This window comes from Lontra canadensis, unplaced genomic scaffold (genome assembly GCF_010015895.1).
Source record: "Lontra canadensis isolate GAN:19392208 unplaced genomic scaffold, GSC_riverotter_1.0 scaffold110, whole genome shotgun sequence".
Classification (NCBI taxonomy): Eukaryota; Metazoa; Chordata; class Mammalia; order Carnivora; family Mustelidae; genus Lontra; species Lontra canadensis.
In genome coordinates, this window is record NW_022631104.1 from 640463 (window position 1) to 662794 (window position 22332).

The window sequence follows — 22332 nt, forward strand, 5'->3', positions numbered from 1 at the left end:
AGCGCGCGGGATGAACCGGGAAGGAGAGGGCGTGCGGGGGACAGGGGTCCCGTGCCCAGAGCAGCACACCGCACCGACGCTCTGGGAAGCCTGGGGTGACCAGGGAGTGCAGTGCCTGCAGCGCGGAGGGCGCGGGGCGCAGTCGTGGTCTCTGCCAGAGACCCCTCCGGTTGCGGGAGGTGGGGCGGGAGCAGCAGGGGGAAAGGAGGAGGGGCTGGGGGGACTTTCCGAATGGGACCTCGGCAGGTGCGGCTGCGGACGGGGGCGCTCGCCAAAGCCTGACAAAGAACGGCCGATCACCCCCTGGTCCGCATCCCCGGGCGCGCCTCTGTCCAGGGTGGCGCAGAGAAGGCTCGGAGCACCAGGACGTGTCAGGGCCCAGGAAGCTCCTGGAGCGCGGGTCCGAGGGGCTGGAGTCCGCAGGCGCCTCCCGCCGCCGCCGGGTGGCGGAGATGGGGGCAGGCGCGCCCCAGCGACCCTGCAGGGTGGCCCCGCCCCGTGGCCTCGGGGAGGCCACACGGTGTGGAGGCGGAGTTGGCACTGCCCCCCCAATCCGAGCGGACTGCGGCCCCTTCTTAAGCGCGCGGAGCCTCTCACGGCCCCTCACTCGCCTCTCCTGTCGGTCTCCCTCCCGCGCTATGGCCTCTGCGCTGAGCTATGTCTCCAAGTTCAAGTCCTTCCTGATCTTGTTCCTCACCCCACTACTGCTGCTGCCACTCGTCATTCTGATGCCCGCCAAGGTCAGTTGCATCTCCCCGGACCGGGGCGCCCACCCGGGATCCCTGAGCTGGAGCGCCTAGCGGCCGCACTCCACAACTCCGGGTGCCAGATGGGAGGTGGTGCCAGCGAAGCATTCCAGGGGCGCAGAGACAGGGGGCTCACCGAACTTGGGGTTCACAGATCCCAGGGCACCCGGTGAGCACTGGAACCCAGAAGTTAGCACCGATCTTGGCCACACAGCCCATCCACAGGCTCAGTCCTGGCTCCAATCTCTTCCGACTGGACCACCGTCTCCCTCCCTCTGCCCCAAATGTCACCTGTGCCCGCAGCGAGGATGGGCTCCTGTCTTTCCCTCATGCTCCCTCCTGGCTCTCCCTTTAGCAAGCGAGGACTTAGCTGTGGGTGGCTTCCCAGGTCAGTCAAGGACCCATACAGAAAGATCATCTTCTAAGGGGGTCCCGAGGGCTGTCCCTTCCACTCCCTGGCCCCCTCCGGAGCCTCAGTTTCCCCATCCATGATCTACATTTCTTCCCAGCTCCCAAGCCCTGGAAGGCCCAGCGGAGTTCAAATCCTCTCCCAGCTGAAAGGCAGACCGAGTTGGCCTTCTCCGGCCGCGGCCTGCAGGGGCCAGGCAGGAGGCAGACGCGTTCCCAGGCTTGCGCCTTGGGTGGCATGACCCAGGAAGGCAGGGGAAGCCGCGTCCCTCACCCGGCTGCCCAGCGCTCCCAGGAGGGAGGCAGAGGATGAATGGCCTTGGCCGCAGGGCGGGGGCGGGGCCGGGAGCCCAGGCCCCGGCTGGCCGGGCTGGGCCAGGCCGGGCTGTGGAAGCCCGTTTGGCAGAGGCCCGAGCCCTTTGAAGCCTTTTGTGGCTGCTGGCTGCTCCTTCCTCCTTCCCTCTTTCAGCGCCTTCTCTCTGAGCCCAGACAGGAAGCCTCCGGCACCCCCCCCCCCCACCGGGCAGGTTTGGGAAACAGAGGAGCTCTTGAGGGGACGCTCTGCAGGCAGTCCTGTGGGAGGCGGAGCTGGGCGGGGGCGGGGGTGTCAGGAAGCCCACCTGCGTGAGAACCGTGCTTTCCCCATTCACCCTCCACCCTGCGCTTTCTGGGCCTTGGTGTTCTCATCTGTGCAATGGGCAAGGGGGTGTGGCTCCCACTCTTGACGACTCTGGGTGCCAGAAGTGATAATGCCAGCTCCTAGGAGGGGGAAGGGAGGCTGGGAGAGCCCTGGTAGAGCCAGGGACAGCAGGTCTACCTGTGGGCCCCCTCCCCGCTGCCGTCCCAGCACTGAGCAGCCCTGTTTCCCCACGGAAAGGGACGGTCTCAGGCAGGAGAGCTGGTCTGAGTTCTGGCAGGGAGCGGTGTCGCCTGGGATCACGATGGTGGCTTGGCAGACCTTTCTGCGTGGCCAGGACCCCACTCCCGCCCTCGCACACGCACCCCTCTACATACCCGTGCACATGCATGCAGGTGGGTCCTGAGCCAGGACCCTCACCTCAGGGTGTGTGTGCGGGTCAGAAACCTGCCCTGGGAGTGAGGAGCAGGCCAGGGACGGAGAGACGGAGTTGGGGGACGGGGAGTCATTCAGTGGTGGCCATCAGGTGCTTCCCTCTGGGTGGCTGCACCCCTGTGTCTTGTGTTCTCGGCTCTGTGCCTTTTGTTGGGGTCACTACCAAAGAGCTCCCGCCTACACCCCCACGACCAGCTGCACCGTTGTGCGAGGAAACCCGGAAGTACCCGGCATGAGGCAGGGCTTCCAGGAAGCCAGTGGGCTCTTGGCAGCATGGGCGGCACTGACCAACGAACCCAGGGGGGCAGCGGCTCCCGGTGCGGCCACCCCTGCTGGGGTCCCCCCTTACCCCTCCCCTCCCACCTCTCCTCTTACCACACCTTGCTCCCTGGCTGGCTTTGTCCCTGCCTCACTTAACCTGCCTTTTCTCTGGGTCTTTTCTTTTAAAAGATCACTCTTTGCTAAAATAGACAATGCATTCACCGTATTGCTTATTTTATTAAAATTATTTAAAAATCCTCATTTTCAAGGTCTGTGAGCATAGAGTAAAAATGAAAACGCCTGCAAATGCCCTAACTCACACCCACACACAGATAGGCTCCCTCAGCCACATTTTTTCAAAGGACCGTGTCCTGGACACTTGCTTATTAATAATTACATAAATAATGAGCCACAGTTTTATTCAGTTGTGCACTGAAGGTATAGCTGTTGGGCAGTGCTAGAGGCCGGATCCCCCCCCGGTAAATCCCATGCCCGCCTCCCTCTCGGCCCTAAGCGCCCAGCTGCCTACGTGGGGCGCCTCCAGGAACTGCACCATGAAAACTGGTGACACGGGCAACCATTTCTGAGTTTAGAGGGTGAAGGTCACCAAGCCCTTTCAGTACACGGTGTGTCAGTGGGAGCTCTTGAGGGAGCAAGGCAGGAGGGGGCTGGGGCGGAGAGTGGGGGGAGTAAAGTCTGGAGTTGCTTTGTATGGTCACAGCTGGAGAAGGTTGTCCTGGTGTGACTCGTGGGGCAGGGGCCAGGGGGCGGCACCCAGACCTGCTCCGGCCGCCCCCGCCCCCTGCAGAACCATCAGTGACGGGATGTCAGGTGTGGACACGGGGCAGGTGCGGTGGGTGCTCCTGGGAGGCTGAAGCCGGGTTTCAGGCCGGTCCTGCGTGCCCAGGACAGAATGAAGCCAGCACCACGGGTTCTCTCTGGTTGTTCACTGTTGGGTGTTGTGCTGGGTGGGGGCCAGGCAGGGGCGGCCCTCAGGGTGGGAACTGCTGGGGGCACAGAGCCAGGCTGTGGGGGTGGGGAGGGGGAAGGCGCCCGAGGAGAAACACAGAGCCCACTGCCAGTGCTCCCTCCAGTTCAGGGGCTGCGTGCACCAAAGCGCTTGTGACCAAGAACCCAGCATCTGGCCCTGCCACAGGGTGCGGGAACTCAGGTGCCAGTGGGCGGGAGGGCTGGACAGGTCTGCGTGCACCCGCTCCTAGCAGAGGGTCTTCCAAGTCATGCTGAGGCATTTGGGGTTGGTCCTGAGGGCAACAGAGGCCTCAGGTCCTTCTGAACAGATCTGCAGATTGAAAGAGGGAAGCACGCGGTGCTGGACATGGGGAGATCAGATTGGGAGGTCCCAGGTGCAAGGTGTGGCGGGCGCGGTGAAGATGCGAGGGGAAGGTGCTGGAGAGTCGGAGGTAGGAGCTGTGGGTGTTGGCGGCTGATCTGGCCATGGGGCTGGGAGGAGGGAGAGGCCAGTCTGGGTGGGCACTGATGCTGCCATTGAACACGCTGTGGTTCTAGGGAGACGGGTGACACCATCCACGTCCCCAGAGGCAATGACTCAGGACCGAAGAATTTACACCACGAACCCAAAGTCCCACAGCTAGCAAGGGGCCAGCTGCGGGCTCACACGGGGACCGGGTCAGCCTCATGGCAAAGCCAAGGTCCCAGTATCTCCGTGGCCAAAGGGCAGGGAGAGGCAGCTTACCCAAGATTGAACGCCAACGGAAGAGCACCAGGCCTTTGTGAGGAGAGATGCTGATGGGAGCACGCAGTACCATCCTCATCCTCTCTGCTTTCCCCGTTGTAACGAGCAATAACCCTGGAGACACGGGACCAGCGGTTTCTGAATGAACTGGTTTGCAGGGACTCGGGGCAGCCTCTGGAGAAGGAAATGGGGTAGAAGCGGGAGCTGGAGCTTTGTGGAGACCCCTCAACATAGGTGAGCAGAGAAGCTGGGGGATCCCAGCCCCAGGGACGGCAGAGAAGGCCACTAGCTCCCCTGCGGGATACCAGAGGGGAAGGAGAAGCTCCTGCCCAATCTGGAGTGTTTGCAGCTGTGAGGATGGTCAGGTGTTGTTAAAGACCGTGCAGATCTGCCAGGACTTAGACGGGCTTCGTCTCAGTAGATCTGCTGTGCACGAAACACGCCTGACTTGGCGGGCCTCACGGCAGTGCCTGGGACCCTCACATCAGCCTATAGTGGTGCCTAAGCCTCCACGCCGGGGGAGTCCTGACCGAGAGGGACAAAAGGAGGGCTGTGTGGATGCTGTTGGCCCAGAGGGTGTGCAGCCGCCCAGCGCCACGGGGACACTGCACCCACGCGGAGAGCCCAGGGAAAGATGCAAACTCAGCATCCTAAGCATGACTCCTATGGGTGCATAATGGCTTCTGTTCCCAGTAGGGTGGGAGAAGCGCCAGGGGGGCCATCGGAAGTGTGGGAGCTTGGGACTGATCTCTTCCGCCTCCTCTCCTGCTCTCTCCGGGGAGGCACAAGGGCTGGCCGAGCACCTCGGCAGGAAGGCAGGGGCAGGAGGCCCTTGTCTGTGGGTCCTGGGGCTCCTCGGGGTCTGAGCCACGGATGGTCCCTCTGATGTCGCCACTGCCCACGGCCGTCCCCCCACCCCAGCACACTGCGGTGGGAAGGGGGACTCCAGCCGGCGAGGTCTCAGGGCTGTCTCCTCAGTTTGTCAGGTGTGCCTACGTCATCATCCTCATGGCCGTCTACTGGTGCACCGAGGTCATCCCTCTGGCAGTCACCTCCCTCATGCCCGCCTTGCTCTTCCCACTCTTAAAGATTCTGGACTCCAAGCAGGTGAGCAGCCCTGGGGGTCTTCCTGCATCCCCGCCACAGGGCACCCTTCAAGCCCCTCTCGGAACTGCCTGGGCCGCGGGGGAACCTGTCTGTCTGGCATGGACACAGACCACGTGACCTCCCCTCCCCCCTCCAAGTGGCCCCTGGAGTCGGCACCAGATTTGGGGTCATCACCTGGTCTGGGTCAGCATCTGGTTGGCGTACCCGTCTCGAGGACTGGGGGCCCAGGGCTGCCCTGACTGGCCCCGTGCTGCCCCCCAGGTATGTGTCCAGTACATGAAGGACACAAACATGCTGTTCCTGGGCGGTCTCATCATGGCGGTGGCTGTGGAGCGCTGGAACCTGCACAAGAGGATAGCCCTGCGGACGCTCCTCTGGGTGGGGGCCAAGCCTGCACAGTGAGCACCCTTCTTGCTCTGGCCCCAGGGACTGGGCAGGGGCTGTGTGGCTCAGTCCCCATCACCCAGAGGCCAGCCCTGGCCATGGGCTTTCCTGGGCGTGGCAGGCAGGTGGCCCCCTGGATGAGCACGTGACCGTCTTAGCTGGGCGACCAGAGGGGCGAGTGAGCAGCAGTAACTAAGGGCTCTTTGACTGCAGGGGAGACTCTGGAGGTGGGGCTGCGTGTTCCACAGGAAACAAGGCGGGCAGAGGCTGGATCAAGCCCTGCCTGAAACCCCTAGGGGTTTTGTGGGGAAAGCAGGAAAGGGGTGTCTCAGCAATTCAGCTCAGGAAACAGAAAGGTCATCCCCCCCAAAGCTGGTGTGTGTATACAACCCCCCGCCCCGCAAAAAAGCCATTGCCTCACCTTCCCCCACATCACTCATGGCTCTTCAAGGCCTCGCCTGCCCACCACAGGCTGCTTCCAGCTAGCCCATGGAGTCGATGGGGGCCCAACCAGGGCCCCAAGCAGACGGAGCACTTTACCCAGATGGGGGGTGCTGTCCCTGCCACCCTGTTCTGGAGCAGAGGAAGGGATGGGCTGAATAACCTGCTGGTGGCCACACAGGGATCAGACCGGGGGGTCTCAGCCTTGCCCCTCTCACTGGGGACTCAGACTGCACCTTTCTTTGTGGGCAGTGTGTGCCCTCGGTGATGGCATGTCCCCAGCTGCTCCTTGGGAGGCAGCAGGGGGTGACTTCACCAAGGATTCCTCCCGGGATGGCCGTGTGCCGGGGTCTGTGCCGCCCAGCCGGGCCGGGAGCACACGCACGCTGTGGCCCTTCCGGTGGACCACGGCCAGAGCCCCGGGTGGAGGGCTTGTGACTCCCTGATCTGTTACACTCCGTGGCCTCAGACCACGAATGGACACGGACCACGGACAAAGAACCATTGTGAGTTCTAGAGACTCAAGACCTCAGGGGCATTGGCGTTCTCCTCCTCGGGGTCCTTGATGTCTCCTCTCCGTCAGGGTGGGCCTCATTCTGGAGAGCCGCTCACATTCGGCTCCGAATCCAGGAAGGTCGCACGTGCTGCGCTGTTCTTTCTGCCCTCGGCTCCTCTCGTGACCTCAGCTCCAGCCGTCCTGGGGGTGGGGGGGGAGTTGTAGTTGAGCCCCCGGGGGCCGTGAAGTGCTGTGTCATTCATTCACGCAAACTCAGGCTTTCCTCCTGGCCTGGGTCCCAGCCTTTGATCTTATGGGTCCGTGAGGTGCAGTGCGCAGCCCTGGACCCCTTCCAGGCCGACCGGTGATCTTGGGCCCCTGTGGGCGCAGAGACCACGGAGCAGAATCAGGCCCTTACCCAGATCACGGCTGAAGGAGGGAGCGGACGTGGAATCAGTTCCTCCCTCCATCTGAGAGGGAGGGTGCAGGCGGGTGTGCTCAGCCCTAGCTGCCGTGCACTGGGAGGGGGGCCATGGAGAAAGGGCTCGTGTCTGAAGGCCACAAGGAGTTTATGTCTCGTGGGTGACGGAGGTGGACCCTGGGGGAGATGAGGTGTTACAAGTGAAGGGAGCATGTTTCTGAACAGTTTGTGGACCCCGTCTCCTGCCACAGGGAGGGGGCAAAGTGCGTGCCGGGAAGGGGGGGTCACCCCGGAGGGAAGTCCCGCTTCCCCAGGCCCCTTCCATGGCTCCCCGACCTGCGCTGGGGACAGCTCTCCCTTGCCAGGTGGGAGCTCCTCACAGCTGTGCCTGGGTCTCCGTTCTCTCAGTGCCCAGTGGCCAGCCGGGGACATCAGTGATGTTTGTAGGGGTGAGGTGGGGCGGGGGCGAGGCCCCATGTTGTGCTCCCCTCCCCAACGACCAAATCTTGAGCTGGCACTGCCCCAGGCATCCCCGCAGGGGTCCCAGACTCCCCACCCCCACCCCGTGGCTCCCTGGGGGCTGTGGGCAGAGGGGCTGGGACTGTCCGGCGCTCTTCCCGCCTCTCCTCTGCAGGCTGATGCTGGGCTTCATGGGCGCCACAGCCTTTCTGTCCATGTGGATCAGCAACACGGCCACCACAGCCATGATGGTGCCCATCGTGGAGGCCGTGCTGCAGCAGATGGAGGCCGCCGCCGCCACCGCCGAGGCCGGCCGGGGAGCCCTGGAGCTGGCAGACAAGGGCAAGGCGGGCACGCTGCCAGGTGGGTCCCCAGCCCGCGCGGCGGGCACCCACACGGGCGGCTGTCCTGTCCGCTGCCTTAAACAGGAGAACGCTCAGGAAATGCTGCTTCTGTAAGTTTTAGGAATGTGACTATTGCATAAAAGTCAGAGCTCGGGGTCGAGCTTACGGCAAGACCCCCTGCGTGGTTTCTGCCAATGGCTGGAGCCGGAGCTGTCACCGGATTGATCATTGGGGACCCTCCACTGAGGGTGCCCTTCACCCCTTCCATGCCTGCTCCCATTCGGGGCGCCCTCTGCTTGCCACTCCCACAGGGGTCGAGGGGGGCCCCACGTTGGCATCCCGATGAGGCCCCGAGCTCAGGGAGGTCAGAGAGCGCCTCTTTACTCCCCGCGACGTTCACACCCCATCCCTGGGGCTGCGCTCAGCACGGAGACGCAGTGGGCTGGGGACCGTGCAGCCTAGCAGGCCAGGTCCAGAGGCTCCTGGCATGGCTCATCTGACTTGGGGGTGCCTCAGCCAGACACCGAGGGCGCCAGGAGGGGGACAGGACTTGCCGGGGGAGAGAGCCTGTGAGGGGGATCTGGACCCCTCCCCCCGGCCCCCGATGGAGGGACCAGCGGGAACAGGGACAGGGTGACGGGAGGGGAGGGCATGGGTCTGCGTGGCTGGATGTGTGGGGAGCCTGGCGGGCCAGAGAAGGAGGTTGGCGCACAGCGTGGGGGCTGGGGGCTGACCCGAGGGGCTCCCGGCAGGCTGGCCTGTCCCAGCCTCAGGTCGGGGCAGGGTCGGGAGCTGGAGCACGGGGCCCGCACCGCCTCAGCCCACAGTGTGCCCCCCACAGGGAGCCAAGTGACCTTCGAGGGCCCCCCTGAGGGCCGGCGGTCTGATGGAGACAGGAGGAGCTTGTGCAAGGCCATGACTCTGTGCGTGTGCTACGCGGCCAGCATCGGGGGCACTGCCACGCTGACGGGCACGGGACCCAACGTGGTGCTTCTGGGCCAGATGCACGAGTGAGTCGTGGGTATGCCTTCAGGGGACGTGAGGAGGGCCCGGGGCGGGGGCACCCCCATCTTTCCCTCCTGCTGCGGGCCTGCACCTGCCCAGGACCCCACAGACTGCTGGCCTTCTGCCGGGGTGGGGGGCGAGGGCGAGTCCTGCCTTGCTTCGCCGACACTCGCCCCGAGAGAGAATGTGCACCCAGCATGGAGCTGACGTCCTGGGAGATGAACGCGTGGGGCCGCACGCTGGTCCTGTGAACAGTGCTGCCCTGTGGTGTCAGCGAAGGGCTAGGGGTCAGATTACATGTTGCCTCCACGTGCCCTTGGGGGCCCCAGGTGGATCACAGGGCCTGTCTGCGCCTTCCCCCCACCACAGAGGGACACAGACCACGGGCAGGCGGGGCTGGGATCACGGGGAGGCCAGCCCCGTCCGTGGACAGCAGCTGATGCGGGGTCCTGGGCAGGCGGCATGAGGGTTCCCACGCAGAGGGGAGCCCTGGACCAGGCAGGCGGGCCGCGGGGCGGTGGGAAGGAGCCCGGCCCGCAGACACTTGAGGTCTAACACGCGGGCGGTTTGGGTCTTGAGAGCACTTGCTGTAATGACAGCCCACGGCTCTTCTCCCCGACATCCGCCAGGGCAGCATGCGGAAGGCTGTGTCTGCTGCCATGCCTGCTGGCCAGGCCAAGGAACCTGCCCCTGGAGCTGGAGGGCAGGGCCTGCCGCGTGGGGACCCTCCACCAGCCCTAGGGAAGGGGCCCCCATCCCGTCCCAGCCCAGGGAGCTCTGGAGACCCCTGTCTCCCACGCAGAGCGGGCTCTGAGGCGTCCGGGAGCCCGGAAGCTCTTGCCCCGTTTCCGTGCGCACAAGGGGTGTTATTTTGGGACAGATGGGCCCCAGCGGGGTCTGGCTCCGCAGGCGGGGCCGTCGGCCGCCCCAGGCCTGGCTGAGTGTGGCAAGGCCCCCGCCACGGAGGAGGGACCAGCGTCTCTTTCTTCATTCAGGCTGTTCCCTGCCAGCAAAGACCTGGTGAACTTCGCCTCTTGGTTCGGGTTTGCCTTCCCCAACATGCTGGTGATGCTGCTGCTGGCTTGGCTGTGGCTCCAGTGCGCGTACATGAGGCTGAGGTGAGTGCGAGCCGCCGCGCGCCCCCACCCCTGCAGCGAGCCCCGCCCCAGCCCTGGCCCCAGGCCACTCCTCCGGGCCCCTGTCACCCCTCTCCTTCTTGCTGGACGTACTTTCCCTCCCTTCCCGCCTTCCGACCTCGGGCTGCAGGGCCAGCTCCGATGTGGGTTCCGCCGCAGGGAAACCGTGCCCCACCGGGCGACCCCAGCTCCGTTTGGGACGAGCTGCTCACTCGGTCCCCGGGCTTCCCTCCGGCCAGTGCTGGTGCCCGCCTTCCTGGGACCTGAGCTCCTCCAGCAGCTGTGGCGGTCCCTCTCTGTCCCTGCACCCAGCCTGGCTCCCGGCCCCTAGGGGGACGCGTGGGGGTGGCTCAAAGCAGCTACAGAGATGCTCATCCCCTTTGCAAACCCACACTTGGTGGCCTGTGCCCATCAGTCCCCTCGGGGCCCCGGCTCAGGACCTCATCTGGACCTAATTACCTGTTAAAGTCTCACCTCCTGATGCCGTCACACTGGGGGGTCAGGGTTTCAACCTGTGACCGTGGGGGACACAGTTCCATCCATAAAGGTCCCCTCTTGGGGAGACGGAGGCGTGCCGCCCTCGACTGCCCCGAGGCCCACTGAACTCCCTGCAGGGACCCAAGGCCACTGCGGTACGACCAGCCTCCGGGGGTCTCGCCATCAGGAGACCCAGCCGTGGCCTCTGGTGTGGCCCCCACTGGCCTTCTGATGGGGGAGCCCGCCTGCAGCCACGGTCAACCGGCCACGCCAGCTCAGGGACCCTTGCTGACCCAACGCAGAGCATGGTCTGGGGGGCAGCCCCCAGGATGCCTGGAACAAGGGGAGAAGCGACGGATGCTTGTGGGCCCAGGCCACGCCTGCCACATCCCGGCCCCCGTGACCCCTGCCACCAGGCCTTGGAGAGGCAGCACCTGCCTCAGCGGTGGGGGGCGCCCTTTCTCTCGCACTCACTTGGGTCCCTCATCTGGGCAACATCAAGGTGGCTACCTCCAGCCTCGTCCAAGAAAACTACCTTCCTGAGCTCACAGATGGCCTCGGAGGCCACATCCGGCCACAGGATCACGGGCCCCCGAGGACTAATGGGATGTTACCGCAGGCCTGTACCCAGCTTTGCTAACAGGCTGGACCCCTGCCCTCCCGTGAAGTCTGCCCCAGGGTCCAAGAGGGACTGCCAAGGGGCCAATTCTCTTGGCCTTCAGGCAGCCTGGGGCCGGACAATCCCGCAGGCCTGAACCCAGGGCACCAATGGCCCTGGTCTGCCCCTCCCCATGGCCAGGCACCCTCAGCACCTGTCCACAGACCCCTCTCCCTCCCTATCCCTCGTGCCAGCACCCCCTGGAGGTCCTGCTGGGTGCCCCAGGCAGGCTGTGGGTGGCTGTGGCCTCTGGTTCCCAGGGAGCCCCCAAGAGCAGAGCCACCTGACACCTGTGCCCCTCTAACCACGAGCTCCCACCCTGCTTCTCCTTGGCCCTGGCCGCTTAGACCCGTCCTTGTTCTCCATGTCCTTGTGAGCCCCCCCCCACAGCCCCCATGATGGGGCCTGGCATCTCAGCCCCGGGGCCCCGGTGGGACCACCCCTGGGTAAGGAAGACCCCTGCCAGAGCTGGCTCCAGAATTTTCCCCGTCCATCCCCCAAATGGCAGAAGCCACTGGTTCCCAGGTGACCAGGCACCTGCCACGTCCCCCTAACCGGGGCGGCCTCAACTCTGCCTATTTCTGCCTCCTCCCACCCCTCCCACGGCCCCTTGGCATCCACCACCCTGACACCCCATCCAGCCTGGCCGCCCACCTATGCCCTCCAACTGCTGCAGAAGGCCCTGTCATTCGAGAGTCCCCTGGGCCATGCGCTGGGCACACATCGCAGAGCCTGCCCCCACCGGGTTCTGCGGGGCAAGGCTGGCAGGGGATGGGAGTAGGCCTGGGGCAGGGGCTTGCTCGAGGCTACACCGTGTGCCTTCCGCCACGTCCTGCTGCCCAGCGTCTGGCCTTCCATCTGACCGGCTGGCCGGCCCTGAGCCACCCAGCCTGCCTCACGGGCTTCTTATCCCTGCATCTTTAGTTTCAAGAAGTCCTGGGGCTGCGGGCTGGAGAGCAGGAACCACGAGAAGGCCGCTTACGAGGTGCTGCGGGAGGAGTACAGGAAGCTGGGGCCCTTCTCCTTCGCCGAGGCCAATGTTCTGCTCTGCTTCGTCCTGCTGGTCGGCCTGTGGTTCTCCCGGGACCCCGGCTTCATGCCTGGCTGGGTGTCGCTGGCCTGGGAGGAGGGCGAGACGAAGTAAGTCACGGGCTCCCTCATCCCCGGTGAGTTCTGCCCCTCGATTTCTCCTCCCCAGCCCTCACGACAGGCCCGCAGATGGGTCCCTGTGGCCAGGCAGGGTGGCCCGGCTGCGACAGGGAGAGGTTTGCTCAGCCGGGAGTTCTGGCTTTCAAACCTCTGCTCTGCCATCTGTCCTCCCTCCCTCTGAAGACAGACGGGGTCTCAGGGCCGGGGAAGCAAGAGGGGAGAGGGACAGCCAGGACGGTGGGAGCCGAGGAGCCGTTGGAGGGCTGGGAGGGGCCGAGGAGGCAGAAACAGGTGGACGTCAGGCTGGGCCTCTGCAGAGACCTGGCAGGGGGGCGTGTGCACCTTCCCTCCAGGCCGAGCTGTCCTGTGGTCAGAAGGAAGCCAGGTTCCCGGACAGGCGGGCCGTGTGGGCGGGGGTTCCCGATGTTGCACATGTAGCCCAGGAAGGTCTGCTGGGGTTGGCAGCCGGGCCCTGGCAGGTGCCCTGGGGAGCACGGGATTCTAGGCCGTCTGATAAGGACCCATCACCGTGCTCGCCCCAGGAGCCACGTGGACCGAGAGGGCAGTGAGCTGCACAGGGTCACCCCGCCGGGGGCAGAGCCGGGCCGAGATGAGGCTGTCCTGGCTTCCAGCTGCGGTTCCGTCTGTGTCGCTCTCTTGCTGCTGGCCCTCGAGGCCCAGTACGCGCACTCAGTGCACCTGTGCACGCAGAGCGGGTTTGCTGGGTGGCAGCCTCGAAGTTGGCCGGGCATGTCCTGTGTGCTGTCCCCTATAGGTACGTGTCTGACGCCACCGTGGCCACTTTCGTGGCCACCTTGCTGTTTGTCGTGCCTTCGCAGAAGCCCCAGTTCAGTTTCCGAGGCCAGACCGAGGAGGGTAAGCCTCCGCCCCACCCGACGCTCATCAGGGTGGGGCCCCGAGGGAGGGCACCGCCTGGGCGGAGAGGCCTGGCCGGAGGCTACTTCAGGGCGGGGGTGGGGGGGTGTTTGTCAGCCCCTCCCCAGGGACTGTCCTGTGCAAACCCTCTTCTCCTGTGCTCTTTATGTGTCGGAAATCTTATCGATGTTACAACAGGAGCAGAAGAATGTTTCCGATTTCCCTCAAAGCCATCAGTGTATTTTGGTTTCTCCTTTCCGGTCTTTGCTAGGATGCATGTGTATACATGGCTGTGATTCACACACACACACACACACACACTCAGCTCGAATTCTGGTTTTCTGTCCTGCGGGTTTTTGTGTTTTTACGCTGGGAACATGTCCTGTTAAAGACACAGCCTCCGATTTTATTTTCTCTAATAACAGCATCATTTCGAGGGGCTGTGCTGTTCTCCTCTTACGAAACATTGTGATTGTTTTTAATTTTTCACAATTAGAAATGAGTGTTTTCATGTATGTAGCTTTTTCCTTCAGGGTGTTTCCTTAGGATAAATTTCCAGGAGCAATGTTGCCGTAAGAGTATATATGTCTTAACTGCTCTTAAGTGTGTCGCCAAATGGCTTTTCAGAAAGATTTTGCCAGTTTCTATGCCCGCAGGAGTGTGTGACATTTCTACCACATCTTCACCAGCAACGGGTATTGTGATTATTGTGGGTTTTAGCTGATTTATGGATAGGAGAGCGTGCCATTGTGCTCATGGGCTGTGATTTCCCTTGAGTAGATCTCTTGTTTCCTAATGCAGCTCTGGGTCGTGTGTGTGTGTTTTACTGTTTCTCCTCAGAAAGGAAAGCTCCGTTTTACCCCCCTGCACTGCTGACCTGGAAGGTGACCCAGGAGAAAGTGCCCTGGGGCATCGTGTTGTTGCTGGGGGGCGGCTTTGCCCTGGCCAAAGGATGTGAGGTAGGCCCCCACTGCAGGCTGCCTGGCCCTCTTGTGCCAGAGGGTGTCAGGAACTCTGTCCCTCCACTCACACCCTGGCGCTGTGGGCACTGGCTCTACATCTGTCTGCTCCAGAGAGTCGCAGGTTTCTTGAGGACAGGGACACTCTTGACATCAACGAGTGGATGGACGGACCTGCATAGAGAAAGTGCTCTGAGCAGTCGCAGCGGTGGGAGAATAAGTGGTCAGGGCATGCCAGCTAAGAGCGGCAGAGGACGCTGTGAGGTCTTCTCTGGGGTTTGGCGACAGTGACCCGTGTCTCTTCCCACCGTCTTGTTCTTCCACTCGCTGAACTCTTTGATTGCACGGCTGACATTTAAGCATGTTTTCTCTCAGGCGCCTGCGGGGCTTAGTCGATTGAGTCTCTGCCTTAGGCTCGGGTCATGATGCCGGGGTCTTTGGATGGAGCCCTGCGTGGGGCCCCTCCTTGGTGGGGAGTCTGCTTCCCCCTCTCCTTCTGTGATCTCTCTCATTCTCTCTCAAATAAATAAATAAAATCTTTTTTAAAAAATAAGCATTTTTTTCTCTATCTAAAAAAAATTTTCTGGGGGCACGTGGGTGGCTCAGTGGGTTAAGCCTCTGCCTTTGGCTCAGGGCTTGATCCCAGGGTCCTGGGATCGAGCCGCACATCGGGCTCTCTACTCGGTGGGGAGCCTGCTTCCCTCCTGTCTCTCTCTGCCTGCCTCTCTGCCTGCCTGTGATCTCTCTCTCTTTCTGTCAAATAAATAAAATAAAATCTTTTAAAAAAATAAATAAAATTTTCTCTATCTAGGTATAGAGCAGCACAGAAGGGGAGGGTCAGCTTTCGGGAGAAAACATCCCCAAATATAACTTTCTCGCTTCCCTCCTTCCTCAATATAAAAGAAGTGAGGTAGAGAGATGAGCCCCCTTGGTGCTGTATCCCACATCCATGCTGGTACCCACCCTTCCATCGGTGGATCCGTCATTCCACCCACCCTTCTGTCTGTCCATCTATCTGACCCACCCTCCAGCCATTTGTCTGTGTGCTTATCTTCCACTCACCCACCCAGAAGTCGAAGGTCAGAGACAGACGGGGCCCGTCTTGTTTCCGCCATTCCTTCAGCCTCTAGAGGGGAGCCCAGTGACCGACAGAGCATCAGTATCTCCTTGATGAATAAATCTGCCTGTCTGGTCACCTCTCCATCCAGTCGTCCGTCCATCGCCACTCACTCACTCACTCACTCACCCGTTCACCGAGCATCTCTGTCATGTCCGGGTGACCTCGGGCCTGGGTCACCTGTTCACTGAGCATCCCTGTCATGTCTCTGTGACACCAGGCCTGGGAAGGACAGACGCGGTTGATTGTGCTCCCGCGCTGAGGCCTTTGCGGCCTGCAGAGCGGCCATATCTGGAAGAGCATGTCGGGAAGATGGACACCGGGGCGAGGAGGGGGCGTAGGGTGCCTCCCTCAGGAGCCGCGGGGGACACGGCCAGTGTGGCTCGGAGAAGCCGCTGGGCTGAGATGGAGGCCAGTGACTGGGTCAGACCCGCACTGTCGGATCTCCTCCCTCGTGTGCAGTGGGGCCCAGCCAGGGAGGGGCTGAGCGAGGTCAAGTCCGTGTTCAGCACCTCCGTCTGACCCTGTCTCGGCACTGGGCTCCCCGAACCGCGTGCTCCTTCCTCCAAATCCTCAGTTCCTGGCTCAGATCCCTTTCCCAAGCACCAAGAGCTACAGGGGCTGAGAGGTGCTGAGCCGCTCTGGGTGACCGGGGGCTGCGTGACGATCAGAGAAAGGGGGACAGGGCCCTCAGGGTGACACCCGGCCCCCCGGGTTGGACAGCAGATGGGTGGGGAGCCCCGGGGAGTAGACCCTGGGTCAGAGAGGAGGAATTCAGGCCGGGGCGTGTTGAGTGTGACTCTGGGCCAACATTCAGTTCGTGGGCTGGCCGAGCTGGAAACAGCCCTAGGAGAGAGCGGCGAGGGATGGAGTCGGAAGTGCAGGAGAGGCTGAGCTCCCTGGGGAAGGACCAGGGTCGCTCCCAGCCCTCGGTGACTGCTCTCCCTGCTTCCCAGGCCTCAGGGCTGTCTGAGTGGATGGGGAAGCAGATGGAGCCCTTGCGCTCTGTGCCCCCCGCAGCCGTCACCTTGATCCTGTCCCTGCTCGTCGCCGTGTTCACTGAATGCACAAGCAACGTGGCCACCACCACCCTGTTCCTGCCCATCTTTGCCTCCATGGTAAGTGGCCTGCCGGGGAGATGACCCTTAGCCATTGTGTTACAGGAAGCCATCAACCTGTGACCATCTCCTAGGTCCCCAGAGGGACGGTGAGATGGGGGGGCCAGAGCCCAGCCACGCTTCGAGGTCCTTCTTTGTACCCCCCATGCTCACCAACGTGCAAGGCAAGAACCAGGCCCTCTAGGATCACGTGTAAATGTGGTTGGTTATGTCTCAAGCTGAGGAGACAGGATCCGCAGCAAGGAGGGGTCTGGGGTATGTGGCTTGGGGCATGCGGTGGGGCAGCTGAGCCGGGCCGCAGCTGGCTGGAGCCCACCAGGAGGAAGTCCCGGGAAACAGGGTCTTGGGGATGGTGGGAGGCAGAGGACTTTCAGGGAAGATTCAGTAGCCCAGGGCGCTGGGCCCAGAGGAAGTGGGTGGTGCGGAGGGGACCCAAGGGCCAGGCTGGAGTTCTGTGCTTCGGGCAAGCGTGCGTCGGAGCTGGGGTGGAACTTCTCCTTCTGCCCCTCGCTGCCCATGGTCCCGGCCTCAGGGTGGTGCAGCAGGAGCCCGGGGCTGGGCTCGGAGGACCCGAGGGGCCCTCAAATGTGGCCCCTCAGTTCCCATCTGCGCTTGGGGCCACGGAAGTCCTCTGTGGGCAGCGGCATGAGCCTGGGAGAGGCCGTGGTTGCCGCTGTGGAGTCGGGAGCTAGACTCACAGACATCTCAGCTCAGCATCGAACCGGTAGGTGCCCACTCGGCCGCCCCATGTCCACGAGAGCGGAAGGAAAACCCAGCGGTTTTCCGGTCCCATTCTGAGTGGAGGGGAGAGTGGTGTGGCGCCCCCTCCCCAGCAGTGTGGCCTCCCCCACACCCCGGGAAAGGCCGGGTGTGGTCCCGTCTAGCCCGGAGCCGGACCAGTGGTGGTTTGCACCTGAGGGCGCACCCAGGCCCTTTGAAAACAGGATCCTTTAGAACCAGAGTCCACGGCAGCTCCATGAGGCCCCAGAACTTCTCCTCGGCCTCCACCTGCAGGAGAGGGGCAGGTGGTGACCCCCGACCACAGCCGGGTCACAGGAGCCCATGGGAGACATACGCCATGCAGGCCAGGGCCAGGGCAAAAGGGGGGTCAGGAGAGAGACCAGGCCCTGCTGGCGCCTCTCAGCCCCTCCCAGTGGGCATGAGCCTGGGTGTGGCCTTTCCCGAGACCTGTTTACCCGCAGGACCCATAACCTGAAGCCGCTCCTGCCCTCGGACTGAGCAGTTTCATGTCTGGGGACGTAGCTCAGGGAGCTCATCAGAGGGGCTCATAGGCCTTTAAGACAGAGCAGCACATCCCAGACCCATTAGAAACACGGTGTCATAGCCGCGGGGGATGGGTGAGAGGAGACGGAGTCACATGCTGTGACACCGTCAAGCATCCGGGAAGTCACGGTTTTGAAGGGTATTTAAAGTTGAAAACATCGTGCACACACGGATAATAAATGCCCATAACCCCAGAGGGTGCAGACCCTGACCCTCCAGCCTCCCTGCCTAGGGACGACTTCGATTATTAATTTCTCTTTCTTTAAGATTTTGTTGATTTATTTGACAGACAGAGATCACAAGCAGGCAGAGAGGCAGGCAGAGAGAGAGGGAGAAGCAGGCTCCCCACTGAGCAGAGAGCCCGATGTGGGGCTCGATCCCAGGACCCTGGGACCATGACCTGAGCTGAAGGCAGAGGCTTTAACCCACTGAGCCACCCAGGCGTCCCCAATTATTTGTTTCTTAGGTATCTTTCTGATTGTATTACACACGCCCTCACACACACACACACACACACACACACACACACACATTGTTTTTAGACAAACGGCATTGTTGTACCATCCCATTTTGCATCTTCATTCTGTTTTCCTCCAACCCCTCTCTGGCATCTTCCTGTCTAGCAGGACAGTCACGGCCGCGAGCCGCTACTCATCTACAACCGCTTTATTGAACCACTGGCTTCCGAGGCGCCGGGCACATGGCTGGGTCTGTTTCCCGAGTGTTTTGCTGCTAGAATGTCGCACGTGTGTCTGTCCTTGTGCGTGTGAACATCTGCACGATGGATTGTGAATTTTGATAGAAATCGGAACATAGCAATTACATCATTCATTCATTCAACAGATGCTTAATGAATGTCAGCTGTGCACTAGGGGCTGTGAGATGTGGATGAATTTTAAGCTGCAGAGTAAAAACAGATGGATACCCAATTCCATACGCAAAACGATCCCCCGTGTGTGTAAGAACAATGTACATCCACAGGCAAGAAGATCTGGGCCTTCTAGGTCTGGGAAAGGACGGACAGACAGGTGCACACGTGGGCTGTGGGAACGGCCCAAGGCTGAGCGGCCAGCGTGGTCTCCGGCACGTAGTGGGTGGCCAGGAGACAGATGCTGAATGAATGAGCAGGGTCAGAAAGGCCTCCCTGGAGGGCACCTGGGTGGCTCAGTGGGTTAAGCCTCTGCCTTCGGCTCAGGTCATGGTCTCAAGGTCCTGGGATCTAACCCCGCATCGGGTTCTCTGCTCAGCAGGGAGCCTGCTTCCTTCTCTCTCTCTGCCTGCCTCTCTGCCTACTTGTGATCTCTGTCTGTCAAATAAATAAATAAAATCTTTAAAAAGAAAGAAAGAAAGAAAGGCATCCCTGGGAGGCGGCTCTGAGTTCAGCCTTCAGAGTCCAGCACGATTATCATCCAGACCCGTGGCAAAGGGTAGAGGGGCCAGAGGGACAAAGGGCCTGGAGCTGGGAATGCACACAGGGCGTTTGGGGAACGCTTTTCAGGAAGAGGCCCTGGGAGCCTTTGCCCTGCCCATTTGTGACCCACAGTGCTGTGTTTCTCCCCAGTCCCGTTCCATCGGCCTCAACCCGCTCTACGTCATGCTGCCCTGCACGCTGAGCGCATCCTTTGCCTTCATGCTGCCTGTGGCCACCCCGCCCAACGCCATCGTGTTTGCCTATGGACACCTCAAGGTTTCGGACATGGTAACGCAGCCCTGCCATCGCTCCCATCTGTGGAGATGCTCCGTCGCGAGGGGCGGGTGCCCCCTTTACCAACGGCGCGTGTTGCCGTGCGACGGGTTGGTCCCGTGGCCTTCACTGGCCTTTATCGGCATCTTCGCTCCTCTTTGGAAATGATCTCGAGTATCGTAGACTGTTCTGTCTCCCAGAGCTGAGAGCTGGGTTCTGGGAGCTCCCAAGCCCTCACCGAGCCCTTGGGAGGGGTGAGGGGGGCCATCCCACAGGGCCAGGAAGGGCTTTGCAAACTAGCAAGAACACGTGACACCTATCAGGAGGGGCATGGGTGAGGTTCGGGAGCAGGGACGGGGACGCAGAGACCACCACCCGGGAGCAGGTACCGCCTTGGGTGGGGACGGATGCAGACAGAGGAGGACCCCCCCCACACCTTTGGCTGTGGCTGTGACAGGAGGGGGAGGCTGGAAGTGGAGGGTTAGTTACCGTAAAGCTTCTGCTGGGGGCCTCGGGCCACCTCCCTGGGGCTGTTTCCCGGTGCTCACCTGGGCAGGAGGACCCACCTGTCCCACCCATTTCCTGGAGGCTCTGAGCAGCCCCTGCCACCCCGCCTGGCTCTTTCTGGGGGTGGGGTGAGCACGGAGCACAGTCCAAGGACAGGACCCCTCCTCCGAGGGCTCTGGCTCCCAGTGTCCCGTCACTTTCGTTCTGACCACCCGGCCCACCCAGTGGGTGCTGACGCTGACCTTGCTTTTCCTCAGGTGAAAACGGGACTCATGATGAACGTAATTGGAGTCCTCTGCGTGTTTCTGGCGGTGAACACCTGGGGACGGGTCATTTTTGATTTGGATCATTTCCCTGAATGGGCTAACGTGACCAACATCGAGACCTAGGGACAGACGCACGGCCCGGCCCACCACCCCGCTCCGCCCTCCTGAGGACCCCCGAGCCTTCCAGCACACCTTGCAGCAGAGCCCTGGGGCTCCCTCCCCAGAGTGACCCGGCGACGCCCACACCCCCACGGAGACCGCACCAAGGGTCGGTTCCTCCCCCAAGGCCCAGGTTCAGAGCTGGGGATGGGCAGCTGCTGGGAGGACGTGAAGGGGATTTGCCGGAGACTCGGAGGGTGTCTGTGTTTCCCGGGGGACCTGCCATCACTTCTGGGGCAGGTGGGCTCCTGAGGGGCCAGGACGCAGGCTGCCAGCTGGCCCCAAGCTGGGCTCTGGTGTCCACTCGCTCCGTTTAGGTCATCAAGGTGAAGATCAGATCCCAGCTTGGGAAGCGAGAGGTGGGCCTCCTGTAGCTGGCCTCGCGCTGCCTCCGGGCGGCTCTCCGGCTCCTGGAAAGGACGACCCCAGCCAGGGACACAATGTCTGGAATTCCAGAGCCTCCTGGAGTCATGGGGACACGGTGCCACCACCGAAGGACGAGGAATTTGGACTGAGAACTTCTGGCCGCGGCCTGTAGCACGTGGCTGGCTGACCTGCTTCCCTCCCTCCCTCGGTCCCTCTCAGTGGACGTCTGGGCCCCTTCGCCGTCCTTCCATGCACACCCTTTGTTGCCTGGGCCGACGGACGCTCAGACCCCTTGACTGGGCCCTCTAGCACACCTGTTCCTCCTGAAGGCTCAGCCTCTCCGGCCACCCCACATAGCTGGGGTCACACTCCAAGTCTGGGCGGCAATGGCTCCTTTGGGGCCACCAGTGGGTATCTGGGTCCTCTCCCACCTGCTGGCTCAGAGTGGACGCCGCTGGTCCCTGCAGGGAGCAGGGGCCTGTCGGAACATGTCCGGGCAGAGCACGGGCGTCCCTTGGCTGACTGGCCTCGGCAGCCAGGCCCGGTGACAGCGGGGCTCGTGGAGAACAAGCCGTGCCGGTGGCCCCTGAGCAGACAGCACCTGCAGTGGCCCGGGCAAAGCTTGCCAAGTGGCCACGGGGACCCCCAACAGTGACATGACACACACCCACCCCCACCTGCCAACCTCCTTTCCTTTGTGGAGGAGAAGCAGGCGCGAGAGCACATTAGGCTCCTCGATGGCATTGGTCAGGGCCAGGGAAGTCAGGAACTCAAGGAAACGCTCTCGAAGACCCGGGATGTCTCTGGCTCCCGGGGTGGGTGGTTCCCCATGGCCCCGTGTGTCTTCCCCCAGGAGGGCCACCAGCTCTGGCTTTCCGCGGGGGCAGATGCCTGAGCGAACCCTGGCTCGCCGCCCACTCCTGTCCCTGGTGCCCTCGCTGGCTCTCTCCCTGGGTCCTTGCAGCGGCCTCGTGAGATGGGCCTGTGTGGTCCTCCGAGGACACGGAGGCTCCGAGGGGCCGATCACATGTCCAGAGTCTCCTACCAAGTGAGCGGCCGCGCGGCTCTAACCGGACCTTCCACCCTCCTGTCCGCTGCTCCTCAGCCGGCTGCTAAGGGCCTCGGTGCCCACGGGGCCTGCAGGGAACGGTCGGCCCGTCCACCCCAAGGCCTGCCCACTCCAGGAACAGTGACGAACGAGCTGTCTCCTCAGAGGTGGGCTTGGGACTGCCGGGGGCGTCCAGCTGGAGAGAGCGCGGTGGTGGCTGCCTGTCCCCTCCAAGGCCAGCCGGCTGGCCCTCTCCTGCTGTGCACAGCGGAAGGCGCCCCGAGGACCCGCGCTGGCCGCCGGTCCAGCACTGGGACGTTGGCTGATCCGGAGCGGGTCACCGTGCATGTGGCGGGAAAGGAAACGAGCGATCCGTGCGGCCAGTGGGCGCACACCTGGTGGTGGTGACTGAGGTCACTGAGGCGGCCTGTGTGGCGGGGCTGGGGACGGTGGGGCTGGGGAGGGGTGGGGCTTCCCCAGGCCTGCAGCAAGCTGGCTCGGGGCTTCCGGGGAGGAGATCCCCAGGCTGAGGACTGACCACAGGCTGTTGCCACATGACTTCTGACGCCGGAGCCGCTCTGACCTTCACAGCGGGTCAGGACGGTGTTGGGCTGTAGTGACCGCAGCCTGAGCCACGCGGGCGTTCAACGTTGTTGGGACAGGGAGTCAG

General features: G+C 62.7%; 1 protein-coding gene across 1 annotated transcript; it reads left to right on the forward strand.

The window, feature by feature from the left end:
- Positions 1–627: 627 nt before the first annotated feature.
- On the forward strand, positions 628–20227 carry SLC13A5 (solute carrier family 13 member 5). The gene is made up of 12 exons (XM_032839988.1): positions 628–740; positions 5180–5308; positions 5570–5706; positions 7685–7872; positions 8695–8863; positions 9854–9976; positions 12054–12269; positions 13054–13154; positions 13995–14113; positions 16187–16348; positions 19194–19331; positions 20081–20227. Exons 1-12 carry the CDS (start codon positions 639–641, stop codon positions 20210–20212), a joined length of 1716 nt encoding a protein of 571 aa, XP_032695879.1. The 5' UTR covers positions 628–638; the 3' UTR covers positions 20213–20227.
- The last annotated feature ends 2105 nt before the right edge of the window (positions 20228–22332 follow it).